Raw genomic sequence first — 27,162 nt, 5'->3', positions numbered from 1 at the left:
GGGCCGCGCCCCCCGGCGGGTCCCGGGGCCGAGCTCCGTGAGGCGGCCCCGCCGCTCCCCCCTGGTTCCCCCCCGCACACACACACGCCCTGGCGCGTTGGGTTGGATCCGAGGCGTGTGGAACGCAGCACCTGGATGCAAATCTAAGCCGCAAGCAATTAAGCGTGGGCTTACCGTTAATTACGTGTTTACACACAGCGAGGCAGAGGGAGCGGGCCCGGCTCCCCGCTGAGGGGCGCCGGGTGCGGGGACACCGGGGACGCCGCCTCGGTGGCCTCCTCAGGGCAGCGCCTGGCTTGTCCTCGGCAGTCGCGGGAAGCACACGAGCGAACGCCACAACACGAGGGGTTTTTTTTTACAGCTAGACCTCGGGTCACAGAAAAGGGCCGGCTCTGGGAACTGAGGCCGTGAGAGCTGCCCCCCAGGATTCACTTTTTTCCCCTCTGGCCCCACTCGGCCCCGTTTCCCCAGGCCCGGCCCCGTGCCGAGCCGTGCTGCCAGGCTCAGACCTCGGCCGGGGCTGCACGGAGGACACGAGGCAGGCCGGGCGCTCACAACCGGACGTGTCCCCAGTGCCTTCTGCAGGGCTGGCCTCAGCAAACGGGGCTCGGTGTGGTTCACGTCAATGAAGTCTCCCGTACTGCTTCCTCCCCCACCGGGGATGTGGGTGCTTTTTCTTTCTGTTGAGTGTTACGGTAATTATAATGTGAAGGACAGTCAGGCCCTAAGCACCAACCCCAGGGGACACCAGGGTTTCGCTGCCGTGGCAGGGTCACGGGGATGTGCTGGGACGCACACCAGCAGGGGACTGGTCAGGAGTCCCGGCCTGCTGCCTTGGCCATCGCTGTGCAACCTTGGGCAAGTCACCCGGCCCTGCGACATGCTGTTCCCCTGCCCTTTCTGAGCATTTCTTCACTTTCCAAGACCGTTGCAAAACAGAAGTATTTCTGCTGATAGTCACGCTTGCAGTAGTTTCACGCACCTTAGGGTATCTTCAAGATTTTTTCCTTAAAACCTCAGCACCGGAGTTGAGTGGTAACGTCAAAATCTGCTTGCAAATAAAAACCATTTTTGTAGACCTCTGCCGTGATGCATCCAGTGGACAGTGCTGGCAACAAGCAAAATGTTGTCATTGGGCTGCAGGAGCCCTGAACTGAGACAAACAAACACAAAAGGACTCAGAGGGTTTTTTTAACTCTCGTGCATCACCTCCTCTCAGCCCTGCACATCCACGCTCGCCTGTGGCTGGCCTTGCGAGCGCGTTCGTGCCCACAAGGAGAAGCTCTGCCCAAAGGCAGCGTGACGGGGCAGCCGGTCACACCTCCACTGCACCTGCCCCTGCTGAGAGTCTCCCTCCTCTGCTCTTCTTCTGTGCCCCACGCTGCTCCCCGGCAGGGAGGGCTGCAGGAAGACAAGAGAGAAACCCCACATTTACAGACAGGGGAAATGACTGCTGCTCGTGGTTATTTTTCTCCTGGTCGGTCAGTTATTTTTGTTAGCACTTATTAATAAGGCTGGTGAGAGTGCTCTTTGTTAAAGGCTCAAACTCGCCTCAGTTAAAGGCTAAGAAAACTACCCAAGCATGTCACTGAGTCATCGAAGAAATCCCGATGAGCACGTAGGAGGCTAAACTTGACGTTCTTGTTGGTTTTACAGTTAAAGAGCCAAGAGGGCAGAAAGCACCTTTCAGGAACAAAAATGAGGAGGACACTCGGCACTTCCTTACTAAATTGTAAGAGAGAAACGGGGAGTGGGAGCACTCGTCCCTCGGAGGAGCGGGGCTGAGCCCTCTCGGTGGGAGGACGAGGAGCAGCCCAGGCCCCTCGCACACCTGAGGTATCCTGGCACCGGGAAGCGGCCGCCGAGGCAGGCTGCCTTCGGAGCGGAGCGAGCCCGAGAGCTGCAGATAACCCCTGAGGGGGGAACGAACTCGTAGGAGCTGTATTTATAAAGGGCAAGTCTATGCCAAACCTGACGAACTTTCCTTTACCCAGAATTATAACTGGAAATATAAAAAGCCACAGTGTTTGAAAACATGTATTTACATTTTATGTGCCCCAAAGCACAATAAACAAAGGTTAGATTAGTAAACTCTCCATCTTAATTAAAGCTGCACTGCTTTGGACAAACCCACATAACAGGTGACTCGAAGTGTTATGTTGTTTAATTTATACCTTCCAGCTGCCTTAGTCATCGAGCTGGGACAGCGATAACATCAGCAGCCACCGTGCTGCTGCCTGGGTACTCGCGGCAAACATGCAAAGGGAATTTCTAGGGCAGCAGGAGCCGTGTGCCCCACTTATCGCCGTCCTGAGGTGGCTCTTTCCTGCCTCTCAGAACAAAAATCTTCCCCGTTTCTTCCTTACCGCTTCCTGCGTGGCAGGGAAGGACGGGAACGCTGCCAGGGTCCCTGCCTCCCCAGCCCATGCTGGGCTCATGCCAGCAGCAATGCCCAACGCCCGCACGCAGCCCCGGTGCTGCCGTCCCCATGGGAGCAGGAGCAGACCTCCTGTTGCCTGGTACGTGGTATCCCCGGGGGCACCAGCCTCGGGAGGAAGAACTAACCACGGTTAATTCGTCAGACCCACCTCACGCCTCCACACGCCCCGAGAGGAGCTGCTTCCTCCACGGCGGCCAGCCACGAAACGGTTAAGGAAGCGCCTGTGTGACGGGCGCCATTAGCTGTCCTGCGGGGACAGGCGGCAGCTGGATGCGGCCCCCAGCCCCGGGCAGGACCAAGCAAAACACCGCCAGTTTCGTCCCAGTCCCCCTGCAGAAACACCCCGTGCGTTAGAGCTGGCGGTGGGATGCGGGTGGTGGAAGTGCAGTTTGTATTTCTGCCTTGCCCGTGCCTCTCGCAGGGATCTCAGCGCACCGGGCACGGGCCCGTGGGGCCAGGGGCTGCCACGCACCGGGGGGTGAGCCTGGCCCGCTGCGCTCCCACCCCGGTGCTTTGAGGAGGCCGCGCTCTCCCCGGAGCGTGCCTGCCCGCTGACAAACAGCGCTCCGATTCTGTTGCGTGAGCGTGTGCTGGAATTGCTAAGAATAGAAAATGTTGTCAAATATTTCAGCTTTAGAGAAGCCCCTGTCTGTTTGTGCTCTGCTCCCGGAGCGACGCGGCGTGCCTTGAATTTCACAGCTTCGCGGGGCTGAAGAGCCCTCCGGTGTGTAAATAAGCAGAGACGATGTTACCGAGCCGGGGGCAGTTTCTCTTTTGCCGCTTTCCTAACTTCGTGTCTTCTATATTTTCTCTCTCTGCAGCCTCAACTTCCCTTTCAAACTCATCCAGGAAGCTAAAAAGAGATAGTAAAATGTGAAGTTGGGAAATGCACACTGAGGCAGAGCACACCCGTGACACGGGCTGCAGGAGCAGGGAGCACAACGGGGTCTGAGGGCACTGAGGGGCCGCACGGGTGGCTCGAGAGCAGGGGCTGCGAGTGGACTGCTTGCAAGCAAGGAAAGCTCTCAAGAAATGGCTGCTGTGGCCATGCCCCGTGGCAGCCCGCTGCCATTGCCCATCCTGTGCCATGCCCCCGGGGGCAGTGCTGGTGCTGGCACTCACCAGCCCCAGGGCTCAGCAGGGAGCTGCCGCTGCTGGGCTCTGCGCAGAGCATCCTCCTCGCCTGGTAATTAGCGCGTCTGAAAGATCACTCCACTTTTCAAAAGGGGAAAATAGGATGCAGGAAATTACCAGCCAGCTTGGCTGAATCACTGCAGAAAGGCATTACGGCAATCAATGGAGAAGCAGCGAGAAGCTACTCAAAGGGAAGGAGCTTCATTAACGGGCCACAGCAGGGATGTCTGAGCGCTCCTTGGCTCCTTGTTTTCAGCACCAAACTTTGAGGTGCGCGGCAGCGGCGTGGGGAGAGAACCTGGGGAGAAGCAGGCGGCTGCTGGGGCAGCGTTAAGGGTGGGCTGAGGGGCCCGTCCCAGCGTTGGGGTCACCCTCCTGCCTTCCTGGAGGCACAGGGCAGTGCTCCAGCACCCTGCAGACCGGCGTGCCAGCTGCACCCACCGGCTGAGAGCGGGGCAATGCCCACACACAGCGCCAGGCACGAGGGGATGCCTTGAGCTGAAGCCCCTGGCTCCTGCTCTGCAGGGCCCCGTGCCAGGAGCCACGTCCCATCCCCATCGCAGCACAGGGGTGGCCGTTGGGGTGCCCTGTGCCGAGCAGCCCCCCGTCGATCGCTCCCGTCTCTGCGATTCCACCAGACCAACTCCCTGCTGCACCTTTCCTGACCCACGCTAAGGCAGCCCGGCGCAATTCTCACAGCAGCTGGGTGCCCTCGCCCTGCATGCAGAGCTGCCTCGGGGCCGGCCCCGTCCCCGCGGCGGAGCAGCACAGCTAAGTTTAGCCCGGCCACGCACGGGAAGCGGCGTTATCTCATCCCACCTCCTTGTCCTCAGCTGTGCGCACGCTAATCTCCGCTTGGCACCTTGAGCTCGGAGCTGCCCCGCGCTGCGAGTACCGAGTGTCCTTTTATTATTATTTTGGTCATTTCCACCACAACTTTTTCCCAGCGAGCAGCTGCTGTCATCTGTTGCGCGCCCGGCACCAGGGCGGAAGCGCTGCTCCTCCTGCCGCTCGCCGCCGCCACGCTGGCCACGGGGACGTGTGGCTGGCTGCTGGCTTCCCCGCTATCTTTGGGCACAGGCAAAGCGCCTGCAGGCACCCCGCACGCAGGGCTGCCCCTCACGGCACACGAGGTGCGTGCCGGGGGAGCCCCGGGGCACCCTGTGGCACGGTGCCATCAGTGCCACAGCACCGGTGCTGAGCAGTGCGAGCCACCCGCGCTTAACATCAGATCCGGCGCCGTTCCTCGGTTCCATGCACAGTTGTGATGCACACAGAGCCAGAATTATTTGTTTCCTACAGCTCGGAGACCTCCTGGTGTGCACGCCGACCCCCGGCAGACCGTGCCGGTTTGTACCACCCTGCCTGCCCTGGCCTCCGCGCTGCGCCCGTCGCAAAAGCTGCTTCCAGCTTCGCACCGGATTGGAGAGCTTCGGGAGAGGCAGCGCGCAGCAGTTCCTCTGCAGCGTGCTCCTCCGGTTAATCACCAGTGACCATTTTTAGTAATAATCCCCGAGGGGCCGAGGGCCGCGCAGAAACATCCGCTCCTGCCTCGCTCCCCTTCCCACCACCTGCCCCAGCTCCTCGGGCGCGAGGGGCAGGCGGCAGCGGGCACAGCAGGTCAGTGCTTCCAGGGAAAAACACAGCCACTGAATTAGAGCAGCCGAGCCGGCGAGGAAATCCGAGCGCTAATCCCCGATCTTTCCCTGGCACACGGCAGAGCTCTGGCGAGCCTCTCCCCGCCCCGGCCGCAGCTGGAGGCCGTGGATAACGCCGCGTCGCCTTCCCGCAGGGCTGCAGCGAGTGACGGCCGTGGAGGCACCGAGGTCCCGCGGGCAGGGAGCGGCGGAGCCGCAGCGCCCACACCGAGCGGTGGCCCCGGCGCCGGGCAGGGCTCCAGCCCCGCGCGTGCCTCCGCGCCCACGCTGCCCCAGCTTGTTTGTTCTTCGCTGTTTGCTTTTGCAGGACCTGCGCGCGCGTGTGTGCGGAGCGGGGGGGTTAACCTCATTTGTGAGTTATGGATTTTCTCAAAGTGATCGATGTCGGTGCGGTCGCCCGCCCTGCTCGGCTGGGGCGAGCACCCGGCACGTCCGAGCACGAGGCTCTGCCCGGGGGCTCCGCCAGCTGCCTGGGCCCTGCCGCATGGACCGGGTGTCCGGCAGCGCCCGCGGAGCAGCGCCCATGCCAGGAGGGCTCACGTGTGGCCAGGAGGCTGCAGCTGCTGCGTGCCAGCAGGGACTGGGTGCGGGGAGGCCACGGCTGCCAGCCCTGCGAGCGCGGGCAGAGGCCAAGCCTCAGAGCACTGCCACGTGCAGGGGACGCACCGCGTGTTACCAACCCGATGTCTCGTTCCTAAAATCCCAACCTGCTCTCTTCATCACCCTGCTGCTGCCACTCGGTCAGCGGAAAGATTACTACCCAGGCCCCTGCTCAAGTATTAATCGTAAGACGTTTGGGATTAAAAACATACCTGTCCCTGCAGAAATGCAGCACGAAGCACTGGGGTGCCGCAGCCCAGCTCGGGCTGTTTTGCCACCCGCCGCAGCCTCACCTCGCACAGCCTCACCTCGCAGCCTGCGGCTCCTCCTGCACTTTAGAGATGTGCACACATGGAGGGAAGGAGCGGCAAGGCGGTGAAAGAGGCCAGATTCAAATTCAATGCAAAGCAGCGCAGAGGAAGTTTTTCCTAGTGCTGCTACGAGCCTAAAACAGCATCAAAAATCACTAGGAGAAGTCAGTCCTGCTCTTTGCTGGAAGGAAAGCGCCCAGAGCTCAGCAAACTGCCGAGTTCCTGCAGGTGTTTCATTTTTAAATCCCCACTCCCAGGGGCCACGTGTGCCACCCCACGGGTGCTGGTGGCTTTTTGCAGCCTCAGCTCCTCCCGTGGTAACACAGCCCCGTGCTGGCCGCTCCCAGGCACACGTCCCCGTGGTCTGGTGGGCTGCTCACGGCATCAGCCCTCCGGGGCACAGCCCTTTCTTGTAAGAAATGGGTATTTTTAAAATCTATTAGACCCGAAGAGTGAAACCTTAGCTGACTCATACAAATATGAAACTCTCTTACGGGATGAATTAAAGCTATTCAAACAGAGGTAATTACTCATGCGAACAATGCCCTTCTCATCTCTTTAATGATCACACAAATTAGTGCATAAAATTACGTTAATAGCCCCGTAACTGCTGCACAGGCACTCAGACCTCCGGTTTGCAGAGGCTGAGCTTCGTAAACCTGGGACTGCACCGAGCGGAGCCAACGTGGGGCCACGGCACGGCGAGGGCAGGCGAGCTCCCGACCCGTGTGCGTCCTGTGCCGGCCCCGAGCAGCGGCAGGAGGGGTAGCACAATGCTTGGCACGGAGCAAACCACACGGGTACGTCAGGCACCGCAGCCTGAGTCACTCCCGCCCTCGTGCGTGCGGCAGAGAGGTTTTAGGGAGCAGCCCTTGCACAGGGAGCTACTTGGAATCTCACCGCAGTTTCCATCGGTTCAGCTTTCATCGGTTCAGCTTTCCGTTTGGAAGCCTCACCTGCAGTTTAAGACAGACTGTTCTTCCCCGCGCGGGAGCAGTCAGGGACGTTTTGCACTCAGCAGAGGGGAAGCTGGACGCTCATCAAACCTGCAGCTGGTTTTTGGCAGGTCTAGAAATTATTAAATAGTTTTGGTGTAAAGCTAGAAACGACCTGCTGTCATCAGGAGCGAGAAATCTCGGGCCACGACTGACGCTGCCGGATCAATGAATGAGCCTGCTGTTCTAAAGCAGAAGTTTCTGTTCGAAAAAACCCAACAAACAACAACAAAATAAAAAACCCAAACTGTGGTTTCTAGGAGAAACCACAAGTTTTCTAACCGTTTCTATTTCAGTGCTAATGTTAGGTTTATTAAGTACCCCGCTATCAGCATGATGTGGGATTGAGGAGGACAGCTTCCCTCCCTCCCCACCACGCTTCCCGCACCGCCTGCACAATGCAGGCAGTCTCACGCTCCGCTACAGGCAGGCAGCTGCAGAGGCCGAGGGCAAAACAGAGGGGCCACACATCTCCAGGGCAAACAATTGCCCTCAGTGTACCAACAAAACGACAGCTCTGGAGTCGCGAGGCCGTCCCAAAGGGCAGGTTCCCCGCGCACGAAGCGCTGCTCACGGTGTGGGTTTGAGGCACGGACAGCCGGGAACGCCCAGGGGACGAGGGGCTCGAGCCCACCTCCCCGGGGAGGCAGAGCCGCCCGAGGAACCCGCCTGCTTCCACCCTGCTATGGCAAGCAAAACCACTCAGGAGCTGGGTCAAAATCCCATAAGATCCATCCTGGAAGGAGCGCTAGCAGGGCAGCTAACGTGGTCCGGCTGCCTTCCTTCCAGCATAACCTGTCTCTGCTAGTTTATGTAAGACAATAAAACAAACCCGAAGCGAGTTGGGCCCAGCAGCAGTAGCCGCTCAGGACGACTCGCACGGCCCGTGCCTGGAAGCGAACGTTCCCCGCGAGAGAAGTTCAGCGGGCGCTGACTTGGGTTAATTTTCACCCCCAGCCCCAGGCGCCGCAGGGGGAGACGCGGGACGCGGAGCCCAGGGCCCTGCTTTCGGCAGGCACCGCTCCCGGCTCCCCCGCTGCGTAGCTACGTTAACGAGCCCACAGCGAGGCGGTGCGATTAAAACCAGGAGAGCATCAAAGTCAGACTCCTCCACCTGAGCAGCTCCAGCGCTGCCAACACGGGTGCACAGCGCGTTTCTGACACCAGCTCCTCGACTGCGGAGGCCACGGCGTCAGTCCATCAGCGAACTGCGACGCTCTGCCCCCAAACAGCGAGCAGTGCCGGCCGCTGCAGACGAGGTTCGGGAAAAAAAGGCACTTGGGGAAAGCCCTGATCCGCCCCAGTTAAGTTCCCTGCTCCATCAGAGGCACGTTTGGCTGTTAACAGTAGCACAGTAACAAAAGATCTTAGAGGAGGAAGGTCTAGAGGCACAAAACACAACAGAGCTCCGCACCGCAAACAGCTTTATTGGAGGACCCCACGGCGCGTTACAAACACCGGTGCTGTCGCAGCGCCACGCAGCACGCACCGCCTGCCACACGCCGGACAACAAATTCAACAGGACTGCTCTCCCTCGACGTGGGAAGCCAAAATGAGAAAAAGCACTTCAGAATTGCTCCGTTCCCTTCCATTTTCCAGGTGAAATGAAAATGCCGTTTCCACTTAGACGGGAGGATCAGCAGTTTTCGCTCAGGGGTGCGACGCCCACCAGTCCGTTAAGAGATCAGACTTCAGGAGCTTTGCACGAACACGGAAGGGTCCACGAGTATCAACACAAACGTGGTGCTCTCCTCTTCCTCGGCACGCAGACAGCAGCGCCCCGCTGCTCGCCCCCGCCCCGGGAGGGCTGGCCTTCCAGCGCCGCGATGTTTACTACTGCTGCAAACCACTCCGAGATAATCACTGAAGCAAACAGTCACCAAGGATTTGCCGCTTACGCAGCTCAGCCGCACACAACAGAACCCAACAGCCACAGCACCAACCCCCCACGCACACCTCTTACCTGCGGGCTCTCGGGGGTGCCTGGAGGACCAGGCTGGACATTTTTAAAGCCTTTTTGCCCCTCTAGCATGACGGCCTGCGCTGATATTCAAGACATCTCAAAGTCAGCTGAAAATCCCTTAAATTAATGTGACATTACTTTAACTAGCTCATTACCTTGCCTAGAATCAGTGGCTTGGGCTGGACTCCCCGGGTCAGAACCCAGCCTCCCGCACTGCTGACAGGGGACCGGCCCCTTCAGCAGGGTCCCAGCCCTTCCCTCTCGCTCCCCCGTGCAGCTCACTTTCTTTCCAACCCTTACGCCATCCGAGCAGTCCTCTCCCAATCCCACGTTTGGGTTTGGTTTGGTTAAACCGAACTCTTCAGGTTTCCTTTTGTGAAATAAAAGGTTTTGCTTCCCTGAGCACCCTCCTAACCCTTGCTTTACGACTGCTCCAAGTTTCACCTTTCCTGCACAGATGACAGAACTGATCAGAACCCAAGGGTTTGCGGTTTGGGGCCAAACTCCCCAGTGCTCTACAGCACGCACCTGCCTGTCTTCAAGCACACACCGTGCTCTGCTCCCTTCATTCCCACCGCCCAACTTCTCTGGCACGAGCCACCCCACCTCCGCAAACCCCTGATCACCGCTCACCCCTCATCTCTGCTGCCCTTCCCCACTCCGCCCCACCTGGCACTAGCCCACGGCCACCTGAGCACCTACAGTCTGTCCTTTGCATAACGGCTCTTGCCTTCCCTTCCCCAGCTACGGTGCCTTTACAATCAGGATTCGTCAACTTTGGCTAAAAAGAGCAGACAGTGCCCACGTACACATCTTCGGCAACACAGCATTCCCGCAGGGAGATCCCAGCCCGTACGAACCGTCACCGTACGCTGGCGTTCCGTACGCCAGCACGCCACGATTAAAACCCAGACCCGCTCTCCTGCCCCAGTCACAAACACATTCCTGTCCGGAAACAGAGCCGGCCTCCTGCCCTGCTCCGCTTCCCCGCCGTCCAGGAACAAACTTCACTCACCCATTCCTGAGAGCAAAACGTACCTAACGAGTATCCCATCCCCACATTGCCCTGAGCACCTTCGGCTCTCAGCTCGCTGGCACGCCCCTAGACTGGCAGATGGCTACGGGTTGTGCAGAAAGCTCCCTGCTCAGCGCTGACACCAACTCGCGGCACGTTTAACTTAAACCAAACACGAGCAATGTTCTTCCAGGCAACTAATGGAACGGTCACGTAGTTTGCGTTGAATTACGAGGATATTCACCCCGGGAAGGTGCCGCGGACACGCCTGGCACCCTCGAGCGGCAGCGGCGCCGTTACCCAGCCGCCCACGTCACGGGGCGGCGGCACACGGCTGCCTGCTGCTACCGGCCGGCTCCTGATAACCCCGTTACTGCTCGGCTCCTGCACAGGGCCTCAAAAGTCCACCAACACTTGAGAGCACAAGCGCTGGGAAGCTTTACAGGCACTCAGTTTCTAACCGGCACTTCACGGGATGGCAGAGGGGAGGACTGAGCCTGATTCACCTTTTTCCCGTGCGCTCCCTCCTTTACTTGTTACCAACAACACTAACAGCATCCTTTTTTAAGCAGTTCGGATCCTTTCTTCTTCTCCCCCACTCTCAGTGAATTCTGCCCATTTCCCAGGGTAACTGGTCCCTTATTCAGAAGCTCCAACATCAGTGCTTCCTGCGGAACAGCAGATCTTTGTTGAATACAAAAGCTTTTTGTCTGAAAACGTGAAATTTAACAATGTTACAGTTTCTGGTGGCAAGCAGACTCGTTATCAACAAATGATGACAACCATGCATGTTTTTTAAAAATTTTATTTGTCAAAGAAAAAAAGGCAGTAGCCAATTGAAAACCTACTTAATCTTTAACTCCAATTTTTGACTTTAAATTTAGAGAAACGACTTATTGATTTACTTTGTTTAAACAAACCCCCCTTTTTCCCCTTTAACGTTTACCATCTACTCGTGCTGAATCCTTCCAAGGAGATTGCTCCAGCGTACCTCTCCAGGTCCTCGCTTTGCTCCTTTTACCAAAAAATGAAAAACTCCATCGTGCATCATAAGGGCTCCAATCGTCAAAAATAGGAAAAAAAAATCTTTGGAATAGCCAATTGAGTTGAATAAAAAAATCCACACGAATGCGGTTTGGTTGGGGCAGGAATCCACTCCTACGTTCCTGGTAATTTGATCCCGCTCCATGAATCCTTGCAATTCAGCCTCCCTATCCTATCCACATTATGATTTGAATCCAATGATCCAGCTCCAAGGATTGGGATCCAGTGAGCCCTCTCCAATCCAAACCTTTATAACCAGCAAAACCAAAAAAGAGGAGGCAAAAAGTTAGATACTGTAATGAAAAAATAGGATTCTGGGGAATGATCAGTTATGTTTGCCATCAATTAATACAGATGTACATTAATAACTATCAATTCCCCAAAACAAGCTTTTGAATGGTGATGCTAAATTTCTTTTTTTTTTTTTTTTTTTTTTAAGAAATGTTAATTATTTGGAGGAAACATCGTAATATTTACATATGTCAACTGAAAATGCCAACATACTCATTGCTCGTACGGTGGTGTGCTACAGGTTTTGTGGTTGCAAAAAATGTTTATGAAATTGTAAAAGTTTACTGCTAAAGCTATCCGCCTACTGTATGTCTAAGCTGTAACTAGTACTCCCAGCTGGAAGGTACCAAAATTAACTAACTGGAGTTTTCAAGCATATTCGTGAGTCAATTGTGAATTAGTCTGAGGGGAAGGGCTGAGACTTAAATTATTCCCAACTAGGTTTTCTATTTTCGCTTTCATTCTGGTACTTTAAAAAAAATGAAATAGCAACGCTGTATCAGTCACACAGAGGACATGCAGATTTTAGCAGTATTGATATTATACTCCGATTTGAAGATACCCTTCATCTACAAGTGTACAAATACTACGCAACATTAACACTTGTAACCAAATGCTGCATGACAAAGTAAACCAATACTCCCACCCCCGTCCCGGTTTGTTCCTTTAAAAAACTAGAATGGAATAGAGAATTACAAAAGCAAGTATTTAGCCACAATTGCCAAAAAAAGGTTTTAAAGAGAAGAGCAATTGTAGTCTGCGGTAACTAAAACATGCCTGAAGAAGTGACACGTAGGCGCACGTACTCAATTAACCTGTCTCTCGGTATAAGGTCAATACTGCCAAGTTCATCTGTGACAATAGCACTTGGAGTCATACCATTGCCTCCATTATTGATCTGATCCTCCTCAATCCTCCTTTTGACAATCCTAAAATGATTGACATGTGCTCCACAATCCTTTAATCCAAAGCATTCTTAATCCATCTCTTCAGATATGTCTACAGAAAGACACACGAAAAGGCAAGATAAAATATAAGATCCCCCAGAAGAGACAAGTTAGCCACAAACATCCCAACATCCCCAGCTCGTATAAACCATAGCTGAACACTGAGACATTTACACAGCAATACCACAGTTTGAAGAATGTTGGTATTTAACTAGAACTAAATTGAAACAATCCTGACTGACATCAATTAAAATACAATTTACCAAAGACATGAGGGGAATGTTGATGTTACGGAGCAAATACTCACTAGGGATTTTACACAAGAATGCAATTCAACACTTCAGCCAATTTGAATAAAACAGTTTGAATTAAAAAAAAATTGAAAGACTGTACTGAGTAAAGGAAAACTGTGTACAACATGGGGTTCTACAAAAAGATCAGAGCTAGTGATCGTTTATGTACGAGATCGGGATCTGCTGTGGCGGGGAGAGTAGCGTGGAGATCCTCTGCTTCTTCTTGGGGAATAACTGCGGCTTCTGCTGTTGCTTCGACTACGGCTTCTGCTACGACTACGGCTGCGTGACCGAGATCTTCCATAGCTTGGACTTCTTGGACCATCAACTTTAACACGGATGTAGGCAGTTTCTCCCTATTGAATAGACAGAACTTTCGATTGAAAGGTCTAGGCTTCAGGGCCATCTTTTTAGGCATGCTGACAGACTGCGGATATCGTTTACTAAAGCACAGAAATAGACACCAAAGCCTTAATAAAGTCTATTCCGTGACAAACTGACCACAGACTTAGTTTAGCTGCTCTGTGTTTTAAAACAACGAACACCACACATTCCTTACCTTCAACTCCTACTGTTAAGCCCTTTGTATCCAATTCTGGCCAAAAGAGTAAGTATGGAACCTACCTCATGAGATCTAAATTTAGTGTTATCCAGTTTTCGCACAGCGTAGGTCATATCTTCCTTCCGTACAAACTCCACGACACCAGTGCCATCTCGGAAAACATCAGCATAACATACATCACCTGCTTCACGCATGTGATCCTTTAAATCCTGCCAACTTCCACTTGGAGGCAGCCCTAGATAAAAAAGCAACACCTTGCTTTACAACCCCACTACGTTAGCATCTTCCGTAGATCCGGCGTCATCCCGCAGCGGACAGGAGAGGCTACGCAGTAAGCAGGCAGGCTGCCTCGAGGAGCCGTCAGCAGCCGGGAATAGTGCTCTGTGCAAGCTACACGAGGCGATGCTTTTTAGGAAGCGCTGCGGAGCTGCGTCGCCCCTCACAGCTGCGAGGACCCCGGGGGAGCGCTAGGGGTGGCGAGAGGAATGACTCACCCGAGACGATCACTCTGTACTCCGAGCGCCGCGATGGGGGCCCGTACCTGCCCCGGGGGGCTCCTCCGCCTCCACCTCCTCCGCCGCCTCTGCCGGTGCCCCGGCCGCTGCGAGGGAACTCCACGCGGAGGCGATACCCATCGTAATCGTAGCCGTCCCGCCCGTAGACGGCGTCCTCCGCGTCCCTGCGGGCCGGGTCGGGGCGGTGAGCGCGGCCGCCACCCCCCCCCGTCAGCGCCGCGCCCTGCCCCCGCCGCTCCCCCCCCCCCCCCCGCCTTTGTTCCCGCTTCCCGCCGGCCCCTCCCCGCGGCCCGGGCCGCCCCGTTAGCGCCGCCTGAGGCCCGGGGCGGCGGCGGGAGGCCGGGCAGCGCCTCAGCAACCGGGGGGAGGCCGCGCGGGGCCCGGGGCCTGACGGGGTGAGGGTGGTGGTGGGGGGGAAGCAGCGGGCCCTCACCTGGGGTCCTCAAACTCGACGAAGGCGAAGGGCGGCCCCCCGCGGCGGTTCTTGAGGTCGATGTCGCGGATGGCGCCGTACTTGTAGAAGACGTCCTCGATGTCCTTGGTGCGGATGTCGGGGGGCAGGTTCCCCACGTAGATGCGGCAGTCGTTGTTGCCGGCCGGGCCGCGGATCACGCCCCCCCCGGACATGGCGAGGTCGGCAATGGCTGCGGCGGGGCAGGGCCTGAGGCGCGGGCAGCGGGCGGGCGGCGGCGGCGGCGGGGCCGGGCCGTGCGGACGGGAGCGCTCCTCGCGCCGCCTCCCCCAGCCGCCGCTGCAAAATGGCGACCGCGGCTCCCCCTCGCGCTCCTGCTGCGCGCAGCGATCTCACCCCGAGCCGCAGCACCCCCCCGCGCGGCCCCGCGTCCAGCCGCCGGCCGCGTATCCCTCCGCGTCCTCAGTCCCCCCTCCGGCGCATGCGCGGCGCCGCAGGAAAGTAGTCCCTCCGTCCGCTCCCCGCAGCGGCTTCGCCGGAGAAGCCGAAGCCTCGCGGGCTGCACCGCCGCCGGGCGCGAGGGCTTAACGAGCGCGGCGTGCCCCCGGGAGGGGAGGGCAGCGCACCTCGCCCCGCCGTCGCCGCCGCCGCCGCCTCTCGGTGCGCTGGGCCGCGTGGCGTCACGTCCGGTGCGGCGCTCGCGCCAAGAAGGCCCGGCAGGGGCTAGGGGCGGGCAGGGCGCGGCCCACAATGCACCGCGGCGCGGGGGCGCTTGGCGCCAAGGCGCGGGGCGCGGCCCACAATGCACCGCGCGGGGGGGGGGAAGGCGGCGGGGCCGCGAGGGGAGCTGAGGGGAGCGGAGCCGGTCCCGGGTCCCCGGTCCCCTGAGGGGCCGCCGCCGCCCCGTCCCGTCCCGTCCCGCAGCGCTGTGTCTCCTCCTGAGGAAGGAGCCGGGCCGGGCCTGCTGTAAAATGGCTGCCCCGGGGGCACGGGGAGCCCAGGGCGGGCCGCCTCCAGCCCAGGCCCGGCCCAGGCCGTCCTGGGGCTGACTTATTTATTTATTTTATTTCTTCTGCTGGCCGTTTGTGCCGTTTCCCGCTTGTGGGAGCCGTACCGTGGTCCTGTGCAGCTCTTGCATCAGACAAACCTCGCAGCCAACGACAATTGCCGATGGGATTTTGGGAATCGAAATAAAGTACAGAAAAAAAAAAAACACAAACCTTTGAAGTGTGCCGCTTGTTTTCTGTCTGCGTTTATTAATAAAAGTGAAGGCCTAGAGGGGGAGCAACCCCGGGGGTTGCGCGGCCCCGCAGAAGCACGGGGGAGGCAGGACAGGAGTTCCCGGGAAGTAAGGAAATAACGCACAGCTATGTAATGTTTACGAGATTATAGCTTAGGTCAAGTTACTTCTAAACACCGAACTATTATTCTAGTTAGTCACAAATTCCTGAAAGATTTGTTAAGGCAGTAAATGCAACTTTTAATGTGCAAATTGCTTTTAACTAATGAGGATGCAATTAAGTGAGCCAAACTTCGCTTTCAAGCAGAAGCGCTGTTTTGGCCAGCAGGTCCTCCAGGTGACATGAAAACCCAAGCGTCTTTATTATTATTATTTATTATTAATTTGCCCGGTTCTGGAGGGTAGGGCATTTCCCTTGCCTCGGAGACCAGGGCTGACGAACACGCTGCTGCAGGGAGTCCCCACCTGGCAGCACGGGGAGTTTGCTCGTGTTTTGGGGTGCTGAGCGTGCCCCCAGGCCCCTGCAGCACGGCAGCTCTGCGGGGACACGTTCTCTCCCTAACTCCATTCGTTTGCTCATGCTTCACATGGCCCACATTGCTTTGAAGTGACAGTTTGTTGTGCGGTCCGCACGCTGTATCAGATGTGGGAGGGATACTAAAACACTTTTTAAATTGCTGCACTTTTGCAGTCTCTACCCTGGCTGTCTCTCACTGATCCCCTGGTATCTTTCATATCAGTACAGGCGAGTCCATGCGGTGAGGGAAGGGCTGAATCATTGTAACCACAGGGATGGGGTAAAAGCAGCATCTGAGTGTGCAGAAAAGCCCTCTAGGCTCCTGAGTTAATTAAGAGATATTGAGAAATGTGTCATACCTCTTTAGTAGTAGTGGCTGTCATGCATACTTCATTTTTCATGTGTTAATTAAAAACGCATATTCCTCTAGAAAACAGCAATCTGAACGACTTGCAGTTAGAAAGATATTTTCAGTATAATGTGTTTGACTATTATAAATGCCTTTATTTCTCTCCTGTGTAGGTTAAAGTACAGTAACGTCCTCTGCTGTAATGATTTTTAACGTTGGTAATATCTGTGTTAGGTTGCTGGTGGTTTAAATAAACACTGCTCTTAATCACAGAAAGACGTTATGAGAAAGCCCATCTTCAGACATGGTGGTTTACCCAAGTATAAACTGCTGACTATCTAGGGATTTTCTGCATCTTTAAAGAGTTTTAATGGTTTCACCGTTCTCTTTGTACAAACCGGTGGGGCATAGCCTGCAGCACCCACGAGGTTCCAGGGACGAGCTGAAAACCATGTACCCAACTGTGTACGTGAGTTCAGTAGGTGCTTTGGAGTAAATATAGTTTTTGAACCAGCATAATTTAATGAGCTAGTTCAGTTATTTGCCAGATCAGTAGAAATGCTTGTTGCGTACTGGAAAAAATAAAATCACTCCTTCGTCTCCCCAAAAAGTCTCAAAGACCCTGAACATACCCTTCCCAGGTATAAAGAAGGTTCCGTCCTTTGCCAGGGAATGAGTTTTTATTTTCAAAGGCTTATTAAGCTGCTGAAAGTTATTCTTAAAGGCATCATAAAATAATGGTAAGTCTGCCTGGTTTGCTAAAGCCCTATTGCATAATTTCTTTTGTGTGTTAATAATCCTCATAACTACTTTGAACGATTGCCTTAATTACCTTAATGAAGTGTCTCTTTATACAATTATTGAACGTTTTCTTTCTCATTACCTTTTTTAGCTCCGTGTTATCAGCGGAGCGCTTAAAGCAGTTGGATAAGCTGCAGAACATTTGTTTGCTTTGTCAGAGTCGCTTTTGGCTTTCTAGCAAAACGTATATGTTGAGAATCATTAAACATTAATTACGTAGAAAATAAACTACTGGGGAGCAAATGGCAAATAGTCTTGCAAAAAATGCAACTACTGTAAAATGACAGGCTTTCGTTCTCAGAAGGAGTGTAGTGAAAAACAGGGCTTTCAAACTGTGGATGTTGATCGGTAATGCAAATATTAACCAGGTAACTCAGAACAAGAAGTGTCCAGCTGGAGATACACTGCAGTACAGCTTGCGATGATCGCTCCTCAGCCTGCTCTCGGCCTTCCCACACAGAGAAAGACACCCAGCGGGTTTGGTTTGGCCCTTTCTGGCCTTTTCACAGCGTTCCTTCTCTCCCCTTCGTTCTCGGACGTCTTCCCACGGTGTTACAATGCGCCCTCCCTCTGCTCCAGCAACCATGCCCATGCCGTAGTGTCTTTATGCAGACACTGAAGCGCTCTATGGTGGGCTCAAAATTCCTTTATTTATGACAAACCAGAGGTGCTGGAGGTGCAGGTGCTTTCCCAGGATCACCGGCAGAGCCAGGGCACATCATGGCCAGAGCCACGGGCGCTCCTCGAGGGCTTTGGCCGCGCGCCCGCGGTGTCGGGCAGGACCTGTTTTCCCCTCATCGCTGGCAGCCTCCTCAGCGCTGTGAGATCCAGCTGGGCTTAGTTTTGACTAATCTTACCGTGTTGCAAAATAGCAGTTCTTCAAAGCCCAGCTTGTTGGTGAGGAAAGGGCCGCTTTTAAAACAGCACAGTAAACTGCGATGTTTTTTGCTCTGAATTGGCCAAACTTCCTGGTCCGCTCCCACAACAATGGCTCTGAACGCGCTGCCGAGTGGGACCTGGGCTCCTTCGGCACTTGAGCAGTGACGTGAAGCTACCCAGTGCCTTCAGAGCTCAGCATACTGAGCTGATGGCTTGGGGGCTTTAATTTTAAATAGCACCTCCAAGTTATCAGCTTGTATGTGCAAAAAATGGAGCGCATAACTTTTTCAGAGAATCTCTGAGTGCATTGATAAGACAATGACAGTCTGTAAGTTTGAAAATACGTCCTGTAAAAGTGCGTGAGGGCAGAGCTCATTTTATTTACTCACTTACGCATAAGCCAAAAGATTTCATGTGCACATGCCGCGGCATGTCTTGATGGAGACGGGAAACACAGCGCACCTTGACTACGAATTCTTCCTGAGAGCCAGCCCCAGAGAGCAGACACGGGGAGAGATCGGAACAGGAAAAGCCACCGGAGGAGAAGGCTGGGTTGCTCGCGGGGACACAGCACCCAGCGGCTTGGCAGCCCCTGCGCCTCAGCCGGAGCCTTGCCTGGGACCATTCATAGCTAACTAATTACAAACGAGATTTAAAAGCTTGTGAAAATAATTTGCTAAGAGAGGGACGGGGTACCTGCAGGGGACACGGCGTGAAGGGCTCAGCGAAGCACCGTGGCTTCGTTGCTGTTTAAGCACATGACGTTGTTAGCTGAGCTAAACTGTGCAAAGGATTATGCGTTTTGTGCCAATGCCTGGCTTTAGAAGTTCTGGAACAGTGATCTCTTTTCTCCAAAATAACACCTACACCGCTGAAGCCATTAACACGACTTACTCAGAGGAGCAGTGACTGTAACATCTCTAAGTGCCATTTGCCTTGCTGGTAGCAATTAAAGGTTAATTTAAGAAATCAGGTTTCGGGATGCACGCTGCCTTGTTTTCCCGTTGCCGTGACTTCAGGTCCCCTCGGGTCCCGCACACTGCGTCGGGGGGAGCCCTTGGCACAGGCTGGAAATGAGCCCGTGCTCGCCAGGTCTGTGTGGCGGCCGTGCTGCCCGGCTGAGGCTCGGGAGCGGGAGGAGATCCGAGGCTTTTTGCTCTCCAAAAATAACCCAAATTTGCCAGGCCTCAGTGGTTTTTAAAGGAGGTTTTCCATTAGCTTTCCATCAGAGGCTGCTGGCAGCGCGGCCGCCGTCTCCGCTCCCTGTTCTGCTCAGGGCGTTCGGAGACGACAGGCTGCAGCCCCGCGGCATGGATGTGGTTTTGCTGATTTTTTTAATACAAGGAAGCAGAACAAGTGAGAAATGCATTAAAAATTAGTTTCAAGCAGAATGTTTTAAACCCAAATTTTAGGAACTGTTTCATCGACTTGCATAACTTCACGTAACCATGGGAGAAGGGCGTTTCTGTTCCCAGCAGAAGTTGTTCTGCAGCATTTTGTGATCCAGATGTTCTCCACTTAGGAAACTTCCCAGTTTGTGTCCAACAGATATAAAAATAAAAATTGAAAAAAAAAAAAAAGTGGAAGGTACAAACCCAACTGCTTTTAAATCAGCGAGCTGATGTCTGCACTCAGAAGTAAGGAGGGAACGCACGCTGGGTGTCTTGCGTGGACGGTGCCTTTTCTTCACTGCTGCACAGCGCAAAGCAAGGTGTGACAGCTGCCACTTCTGGTATGATTTCTGAGTGACTAGTTAGTGCCCAACTGAAATATCAAATAGAAAAAAGAAAAATATATATTTTATTTATTTATTTTTCTGATGTGCCTTTGTGCTGCAGCTACTTGAGGGTAATAAATAAAAAGAATAGCAGAGATCATTGCATTTCAGAGGCAGCATCCAAGCACGAATGTAGGATATTACTTGTATAGTTTCCCAGGCAGCGTATTAACATTTTCCTACCCCAAAATACCAAACGCAGGACAGGCAGGGGCAGAGCAGGGAGCTTGATGGGGTCGGGAGCCTTGGAGAGCTGTGCTGGTGAGGGCGCAGAGCCGCAGCGCCGGCGAAGCCGCGCTTCCTCCCCGGGAACCAGCTAACCATAAACACAGCTCCCGGTGGTGTTGTGGCGTGTCAGGGGGCTGTATTGCTTCCTTCACTCGTCCTGCCCAAGTGAAGCCCTGCACTAGACACGCACCGCTTTGTGTTCAGAGACCCAGCTCTTCCTTTTGCAAGGGGTTTCGGGTTTGCTGCCTTACCCCATGCGGGGCCGAGGCGCACGGAGCGTCGTGTGGGCACTGCTCACCCCTCGCTCCCCGCGGTCAGCAGCTCTGGTTTGTTTTCCCTTCTGAACAGAGGTGATGAATAGCTGGGCCGTGTGTGCCTCGCTCCATGGTCTGTCCAATTTTCCTTCATGGACCGCTTGGCCGCAGCCCTGTCTGCGCAGGGCCGTCACCTGCGAGGCTTTTTGGCTGTTAGCAGCAGAAGGGAGAAAACCAACAAATGTACGCTGCCGGTCCTACGGGCAAGCATAAAGCAGCGGCTCCATCCACTTGTTCTCTCTGAGAGCATAACAGACGTCAGTGAGTGTTTGTTTTCCTCGAGGGCTTTTTTTTCTTCTTTTATTCCCCTTTTTCTTCCTCCTCTTCCTCCTGGGCAGAGGGCAGCCGTGTGCCTGGCCAGCCTCTTGCTTGTTTAGAGTCAAACACCGAGCTGGACTGGGGCTGCCAGGCAGACACTTCTGCTCTTTCCTTGCCACAAACTGCATCCCAACATCTCCATGCCACAAACTGCATCCCAACACCTCCTTGCCACAGATAAATGACGCCCTTTATCCCAGGGCATGTGGCCGGACCCTGCCCAGGCACTCACACCGCGTGTGTTGCTTACGAGGGGTGAGGATGGGGAAGCACAGCATGGGATTCACAAGCAGGAAAATACCAAAAGCTGAGCGTTCTTCCTGTCTCCTCAGCCCTTCTGTTAGGAGATAAAGCTGGCTTTTGTTTAGGCAGAAATGCTGAAATGCTTCCAAAAGGTCCTCTGGGTTTTGGAGCTGGTTTTACTGGCTGCGGCACCATGCCCGCTTTATAACAGGCTGGAGCTGGAGCTGGGGGGCAGCTCGTGCAGCCTTGTAACGCCGTCTCACTGAGGACAGCACAGGCAGCTGAAAGGGAGAGGGCTGCGAAATGAGGGAAGGACCCAGCCCCAGCGTTAATTGCCTTCCTCGGCAGCTCTCACAGGGTTCCGGTCAGCCACTCGGCCCTTTCCACGCAGGGCATCGCCGTCGGCACCGAGCGCCGCACCGCTGGCAGCACGGCCCCAACGCCGCCTGCATCCCCGGAGCAGAGCCGCCTTGCCCTTTTGCTGGAGGTGCAGGCAGGATTTCAGCCAACTGTTTAAAAATAAATCCCCTTTGCCTGGAGAGCGCGCAGCCACCTGGCACGTTGTCGCACGCCAGCAGGAGGTGAGCCAAGGCCAAGGGGCGGTGGGACCCGGGCCATGGCTGTGGCTGCTGATCCCGCTGGCTCCCCCGCAGCAGCAGGGGGGTGGTCGTGGGCACACCGAGCCCCCCACCTCCTGCTCTGGCTGGGCCGTGGGGCTGCTGCTGCAGGAGGCTGGGCTGGGAGCACTGCAAGCAGCCCCCCCCCCCGAGCTGCTGAGGCTGGGCAGGCGCTGGGCAGAGTGGCCCGGAGCATCCCTCTAATTAAAACAAAATCCCTCGTGGGCTCTTCCATCCAGAGAGGTATTACAGGCTTAAGGGATGTATGAAATGTATATTTATTGATTGGGTCAAGTGTTGCAGCTCCTTCTGCAGAGTGAGGTGAGAGCATTAATACGCGATTGACCCAGCTGGCGAGGAGGGCAGCAAAGCGGGGCTGAGCACTGCTTGCGTCGATGCCAGCCCAGGGGGCTCCCGAAACAGGCACCGGCATCACGGCAAGCCCCTGAGAATCTGCATGGTACGGGCACGCGTGTACATGTGTGCACACAGCTACAGGGCCCCACATCCCCAGCCTCATGGGCATGCTGCTGCTGCCTGCTGTGGGTTTGCAGAGCTGTGCCCGGGCGCCCACGACACGCTTTGGACACGCTGTAATGTGCAGGAATGCGGGATGGCTTCTGGTGAGAGCTCGGCAGCGGACACGGGACCTGCTTTTCAGTAAGAGCAAACAACTCAAAAGCTTTTTCAAGCTGGGATCTTTGTGCTAAGCGAGTCTGTGTGCTCCGCCACAGCCCAAACCCCAAGAAATGTGAGTGCAGAAGTCACTGCAGCAGACCTGGATTAAAACAGACCTGGCAGATGGTGCTGTAACTTCCACAACAGTGATGGTACAGAAAAGTAGTGTCAACATGGGTGATTCTATTCTTTTTTCCTCCTTCAGGAATGGCTAGAGCCTAAGTAGAGCTCAGAAGTGAGACTGACCTACATCACCGCACACGGCAGAGACCTCGCCTCCTGCCTTCGGAGCGTCTTTCATCCGTGCTGTGCCAGAGCAGAACCTGATGGCAGTGGCTCCGTTCTGCACCCTGGGGAGCTCACTCTTTTTCCACAGGACAGGGCCAGGCAGGGGGCAGCAGCTTCTGGGGGGTCCTGGCAGCCCCAGCCCCACGCCCACTGCCCACGGAGGGCTGGCTGGGGTTTCCTGGCCAGGCTGTGGACACGGCGCCAGTGGGGGGCACGAATTGCAGGGTTGCTGCATTCCTGCATGAGCACTCAAATAGCTCGCACTCAAGCACCCGGTTAATTTATGCATGAGTGCCCAGTTAGCCAGGTGTGAGTGGCCAAGGGGTCCCCACATCAGCCCCTAGCCAGGTCATGCACGAGTGCCTGGCTGACGCACCAGTGTCCCAGCAGCGAACGCAGGAGCACCCAGTTGATGTCCGTGTGAGCACCCGGCGACTTCAGGCATGAGCACCCAGTTAGCCCACACGTGAGTGCCCAACCAGCGCCCGTGTGAGCAACCAAAATGTCCTGCGTGGGCACTCTGAGCTTACACAGCCACAACTGGTTCGTGCACGAGCGCAGGGTTAGTCCATGCATGAATGCCCTGATCCTGCATGCAGGAATGCCTAATTACTGCACACATGAGCACCCAATTAATGCATGCATTAGCACCCAGGTACTGTGTGCACGAGCGCCCAGTTATTTTGCATTTTAATGCCCAGTTAGTGCACGCATGGCTGCTCAATGTCTTCATGCATGAGCACCCACATAATTACCAGGAGATTTCCCGCTTGGCCCACACGTGAGCCCACCGCATGTCCCCAGAGCGGGGACACCCCTGGGGACCGCAGCCCGCAGGAGACGCACACCAGGGAAGGACGGCACAGGGGACAGCAGCGCACAGCACCAGGACGAGACGGCTCTGGATGGGCTGTGCAGGTGCAGGAGGAGATCCCCGCACCACAGCCGGCCCCAGGAGACCCTCGCCCCGAGCTCCTCTGCGGCAGCGCTGTGCTCTTCTCATCCACAGATGGTGGCCGTGAGCAGAAACCCATGCTGGCGAGTGCCGTGGCTCACGGGAGGGTGGTGTCGATGCCCACAACTGCCCTAAAAATGTAGGAAGCCTTTGATGTGCAGGTAGGGACCTCATAGAGAAAATCAGCTGGGTTTTAAGGCTCGTGCTGGAGCATCCATCCCAAGTGTTGTAATGGAAGGGAGGGCAGAAAAGGGAAAAATGGAGAAACTCGAGGGAAGAAGTGAAATTAGCACCCAGCTAGTCCTGAAGTCCTAAGGCCCCTCTGCCTTGCAGTCAGACTGGGACTGCTGCAGAGCACAGACACAGAGCACGGGGCTGAGGCAACTTTTCCTTCGGTGTTTTTTTTCCATCTTTTCCATCTCTAAACCTGCCTTTCACCTCTGGGGAGAGCAGATTAAAGGGAGGTCCCAGCTGCTGGCATGTCCAGCCGCAGCATGCACACAGGCGCTCATTACGTTCCTGTGCTAATGTGACCCTGCCCAGATTCCCGATAGGTGTTTTTATTTATGGATCCCGCGTGAACCGCAAGTCACTTGCAAAAACTTGCAGAGAGCAGATGACCTGAATACATATTAATAAGGCTCACACGCCGTTTAGTATTAAAGAGTTTTCTATCGCGCTTGCAGGATCGCAGGAAACACTACCTTGTGGAAAGCAGTGTTTAGACAAAAAGCCTTCTATAGCTCGTCACAGTTTTAAAACCATTTGCCTTGGAGAAACGCCCAGGCTGCCCCGTGTGTGGCTGCGAGAGCCGCTCCTGGAAGAGAAACGCGCCTGGGCTGGGTCCTTACGCAGAAGAGGAGGGCAGGTAGTGGAAACGCTCAATTGTCCCAAATTATTGAGCAGTAACCCTCGAGACTGGGGCACTGATACTGATGACAGTGCTCTGCTTACAGCGATCAAGCCCTCGGCATTTGCAGAGGCAGCTCCCCACTGGATGTTTACAGGGCATTTTCTCTGTCCCTGGGATTTATTCAGCCTCTATAGCAGGGATTCCGGGGAGATAATAACCCACGTTAACCAAGCCACTGAAAACTGCTTCACAAACAACTTGATCAAAGCAGCCCGGGACTGGGAGCAAACCTCCTGAATGTGGCTGGCAGCACAGTTGCCAAAACGATTGACTCCTGGTAACAAATCATTCATACAGCAGCCTCGGGTGGGACTGCAACAGGGGAGGACCCAGACTGAGAAGGTTTGGGACCGCAGTGATGAGCGAGACAGAGAACTTCTCCTAAAGAGAAGCTGCTTTGCTGCTGCTGCTGTGTTTATTGATGCTTTCTGGCCATCAAAGCAGCTGATGGCTGAGCCTGGAGAAGAGTGGAGAGACGAGCAGGTACAGGAGGCACGACGGAGGAGGTGGGACGGACAGAACTGCTGCAGGGACAGAAGACGAAGGGGACACTTGTACTGCCGGCTCCTACAGACGTGTGGTTTTATCCCGGATGTTGTCCTGGCTTCGGGATGAGGACACAGGCAGAAAGGCTGGACCTGAGGACAGAGGGGCAGAGTCACGGCTGGGGCTGGAATTGTGTCTGTCTGGGAAGCTCCCGGCCGCAGGCAGAGCCAGGCCGCAGCCTTAGATGGCAAACTGCTCCTCGCAGCCAGGCCCTTTTCCTCTTAATCTCCATGAAGCGCCTTATATAGTGCACTCGGAGCAATTTATAAATAAAGGCTTTTTGTCACGATTCAGGAACGCATCTCCCCCTGTGGCATTTGAAGCACTTCCTCCATGGAGGCCGTGCTCCTTCCCGTGCCCAGAGAAGCGCCTGGCCTGCAGGGGCGGCCGCCTCACCGCAGCTCTGGGTGCTGACACCGGCCGGGTGGCTGCACGCTGACCCCCTGGGGACAAGGACCGAGGTTTTATTCCTCATTCCTTTGCAGCAGGACCCCCGTGGGTGGCTCACTCCTGCCCCGGGGGGCTGAAGGTGCTGCGGGCGTCCCTGGGGAGGTGGGCACTGCATCGGCACCCACCAGCACCACGAGGACACCGGCAGGTCTAAAGCACAGGGGCCCTGGGGTGAAATCCGGGGTTCCCGTTGTGTGGGACAAGCATCGTCCAGCAGCTGCCTCTAGCCTTTATGTCAGCTCAGCCCCCATCATCTGCCCAAGCCTCAGTTCAGGATTAACAGGATACCAAAACCGCAGCTACCTCGGCTTCGTGGCCGTCACTCTACTGCACGTGATTGAAGAACGTGAGTGAGTGAGAACTTCATGGCAGCAGCAGGGGCAGGAATGGAGATCTGACTCTTGCAGCTCAGCTCCCTGCCCGCTAACGAAGCTCCTTCATTAGCAGCGGATGGGGCAGCCATACAGGCTGGGCAACCCGCCTCCACCAAGGGCGGTGGCGCCCGACCCGCGGGCCCGGCTTGGCGCGGCAGCGGCGCTGCGGGACCGGCTTGGGGCTGGCTGAGACCGGGGCTCCTGGAGCAGAGCGGGGACCTTCCCCTGCAGCTGTGTGTGGGACAGGGAGCTGCCTCCTGCCCGTCAGCCGGGCCGGGTCCTGCGGCTGCCCCCATGGCCGGGCTCTGCTCCCTGCGGTGCTGCTCCGCTCCGGCCCGGCACGGGGAGAGTCAAGGCTCCGCGCCTCCCAGCCGGGCGTGCTAATAAAAGAGATCCGCGAGACTCCAAGGTCTGTTGCCTCAACAGAGACTCGGCGGAGCTATAAATAGCCCAGCCAAGCGCCGTGCAGTGAACCTGAGCAGAGCCGGCTGCCCTCGCAGCCAGACGCCCCCGGGAGCCTCGCCGAGATGTGTGCCGACGCTCCCCCGGAGCCTGCTGAGGCACAGGTGGACGTGGGGACGTGTGGATTTGGGGACACCCAGCTCCTACCTCCTGCCCCTTCCAGGTGGCCCTGCTCCAGCAGCTGACCAGGCACTGCCTTTCCCCCCTCCTCAGCCCCCAAATCAGCATGCTCCAGCCCCTGTCCGGCCACGTGGAGCCTCTGGAAACACCGCCATAAAAGTATTTGATCCCGCTGCTGCTGAGAGATGGAAGCTCTTGAAGGGTTGCAGCCACACGATGCTCCCGAAATGGGGGACTGCTGAAGGCAGGATACTCGCTGGGCAGGCGGTGCTGACCCAGAGCGTGTTGGTGAGCGCAGGGCACCATCCCGGCAGGACAGGCAATGCCGCTCCCCCTTCCTGCCAAACTGCAGAAAAAAAGCAATAAAAAGGAACACAGCAGCGGTTCCTCCGCTCCCGCATCGCTCGTGTTTTTTTTCTGTTGGGCTTTTGCTCGGGTGGCGTCTTGGCGCCTCTGCCCAAGTGAAATGGAGCAACCCAAATCAGAGCTGGCGGGTGGCCAGCCTGGCAGACGGGCGGCCCAGAGGGCAGCTGCACGCCTGGAGCACGTTTATCGAGGGCAGGAGCTCCGCGGGGGGAACCCAAGCAGCCGAGGCGCCGGCGTTGTGCCTCTGCAGCAGGTTCCGGCCAGCCCTGCTGTGCTCGGTGGGGCCGAGCAGGACATCCCGGCCAGGCGCAGGATCAGCCCTTCGAGGGGCTGACAGCTCTGGTTGGTACCTGCTGGGTCGCTCACACCGAGCTTCACCGCGGCTTTCCTGCAGGGAAAGCAGTAACGCAGAGCGCGGTATCACGGCGCTGCACCAGACCTCTCCCTGGGCTTCGGAATGAACGGGGTTTTTGTTCTCCCCTTTGTCCTCACCTTGGCTTTTGTGTGTACGTGAAACACGAGGAGACCGGCGTGACGTGGCTCTCCT

At 56.0% G+C, this 27,162-nt stretch overlaps 1 protein-coding gene and 1 long non-coding RNA gene across 2 annotated transcripts; one reads left to right on the top strand and one right to left on the bottom strand.

The window, feature by feature from the left end:
* The first annotated feature begins 75 nt into the window (after positions 1-75).
* LOC121057661 lies at positions 76-11,209 on the top strand. Its single transcript, XR_005813883.1, has 2 exons — positions 76-3,164; positions 3,262-11,209. It is a non-coding gene; the product is annotated as an uncharacterized LOC121057661 (long non-coding RNA).
* Positions 10,906-14,844, bottom strand: SRSF1 (serine and arginine rich splicing factor 1). The gene is given in 5 exon segments (XM_040532135.1): positions 10,906-12,971; positions 12,973-13,047; positions 13,316-13,488; positions 13,748-13,932; positions 14,202-14,844. Coding segments are annotated over 5 exon segments (774 nt in total). The 5' UTR covers positions 14,396-14,844; the 3' UTR covers positions 10,906-12,824.
* Positions 14,845-27,162: the final 12,318 nt, after the last annotated feature.

The sequence above is a fragment of the Cygnus olor genome, chromosome 20, assembly GCF_009769625.2.
Source record: "Cygnus olor isolate bCygOlo1 chromosome 20, bCygOlo1.pri.v2, whole genome shotgun sequence".
NCBI lineage: Eukaryota > Metazoa > Chordata > Aves > Anseriformes > Anatidae > Cygnus > Cygnus olor.
This window is presented reverse-complemented; position numbering and strand designations above follow the sequence as displayed.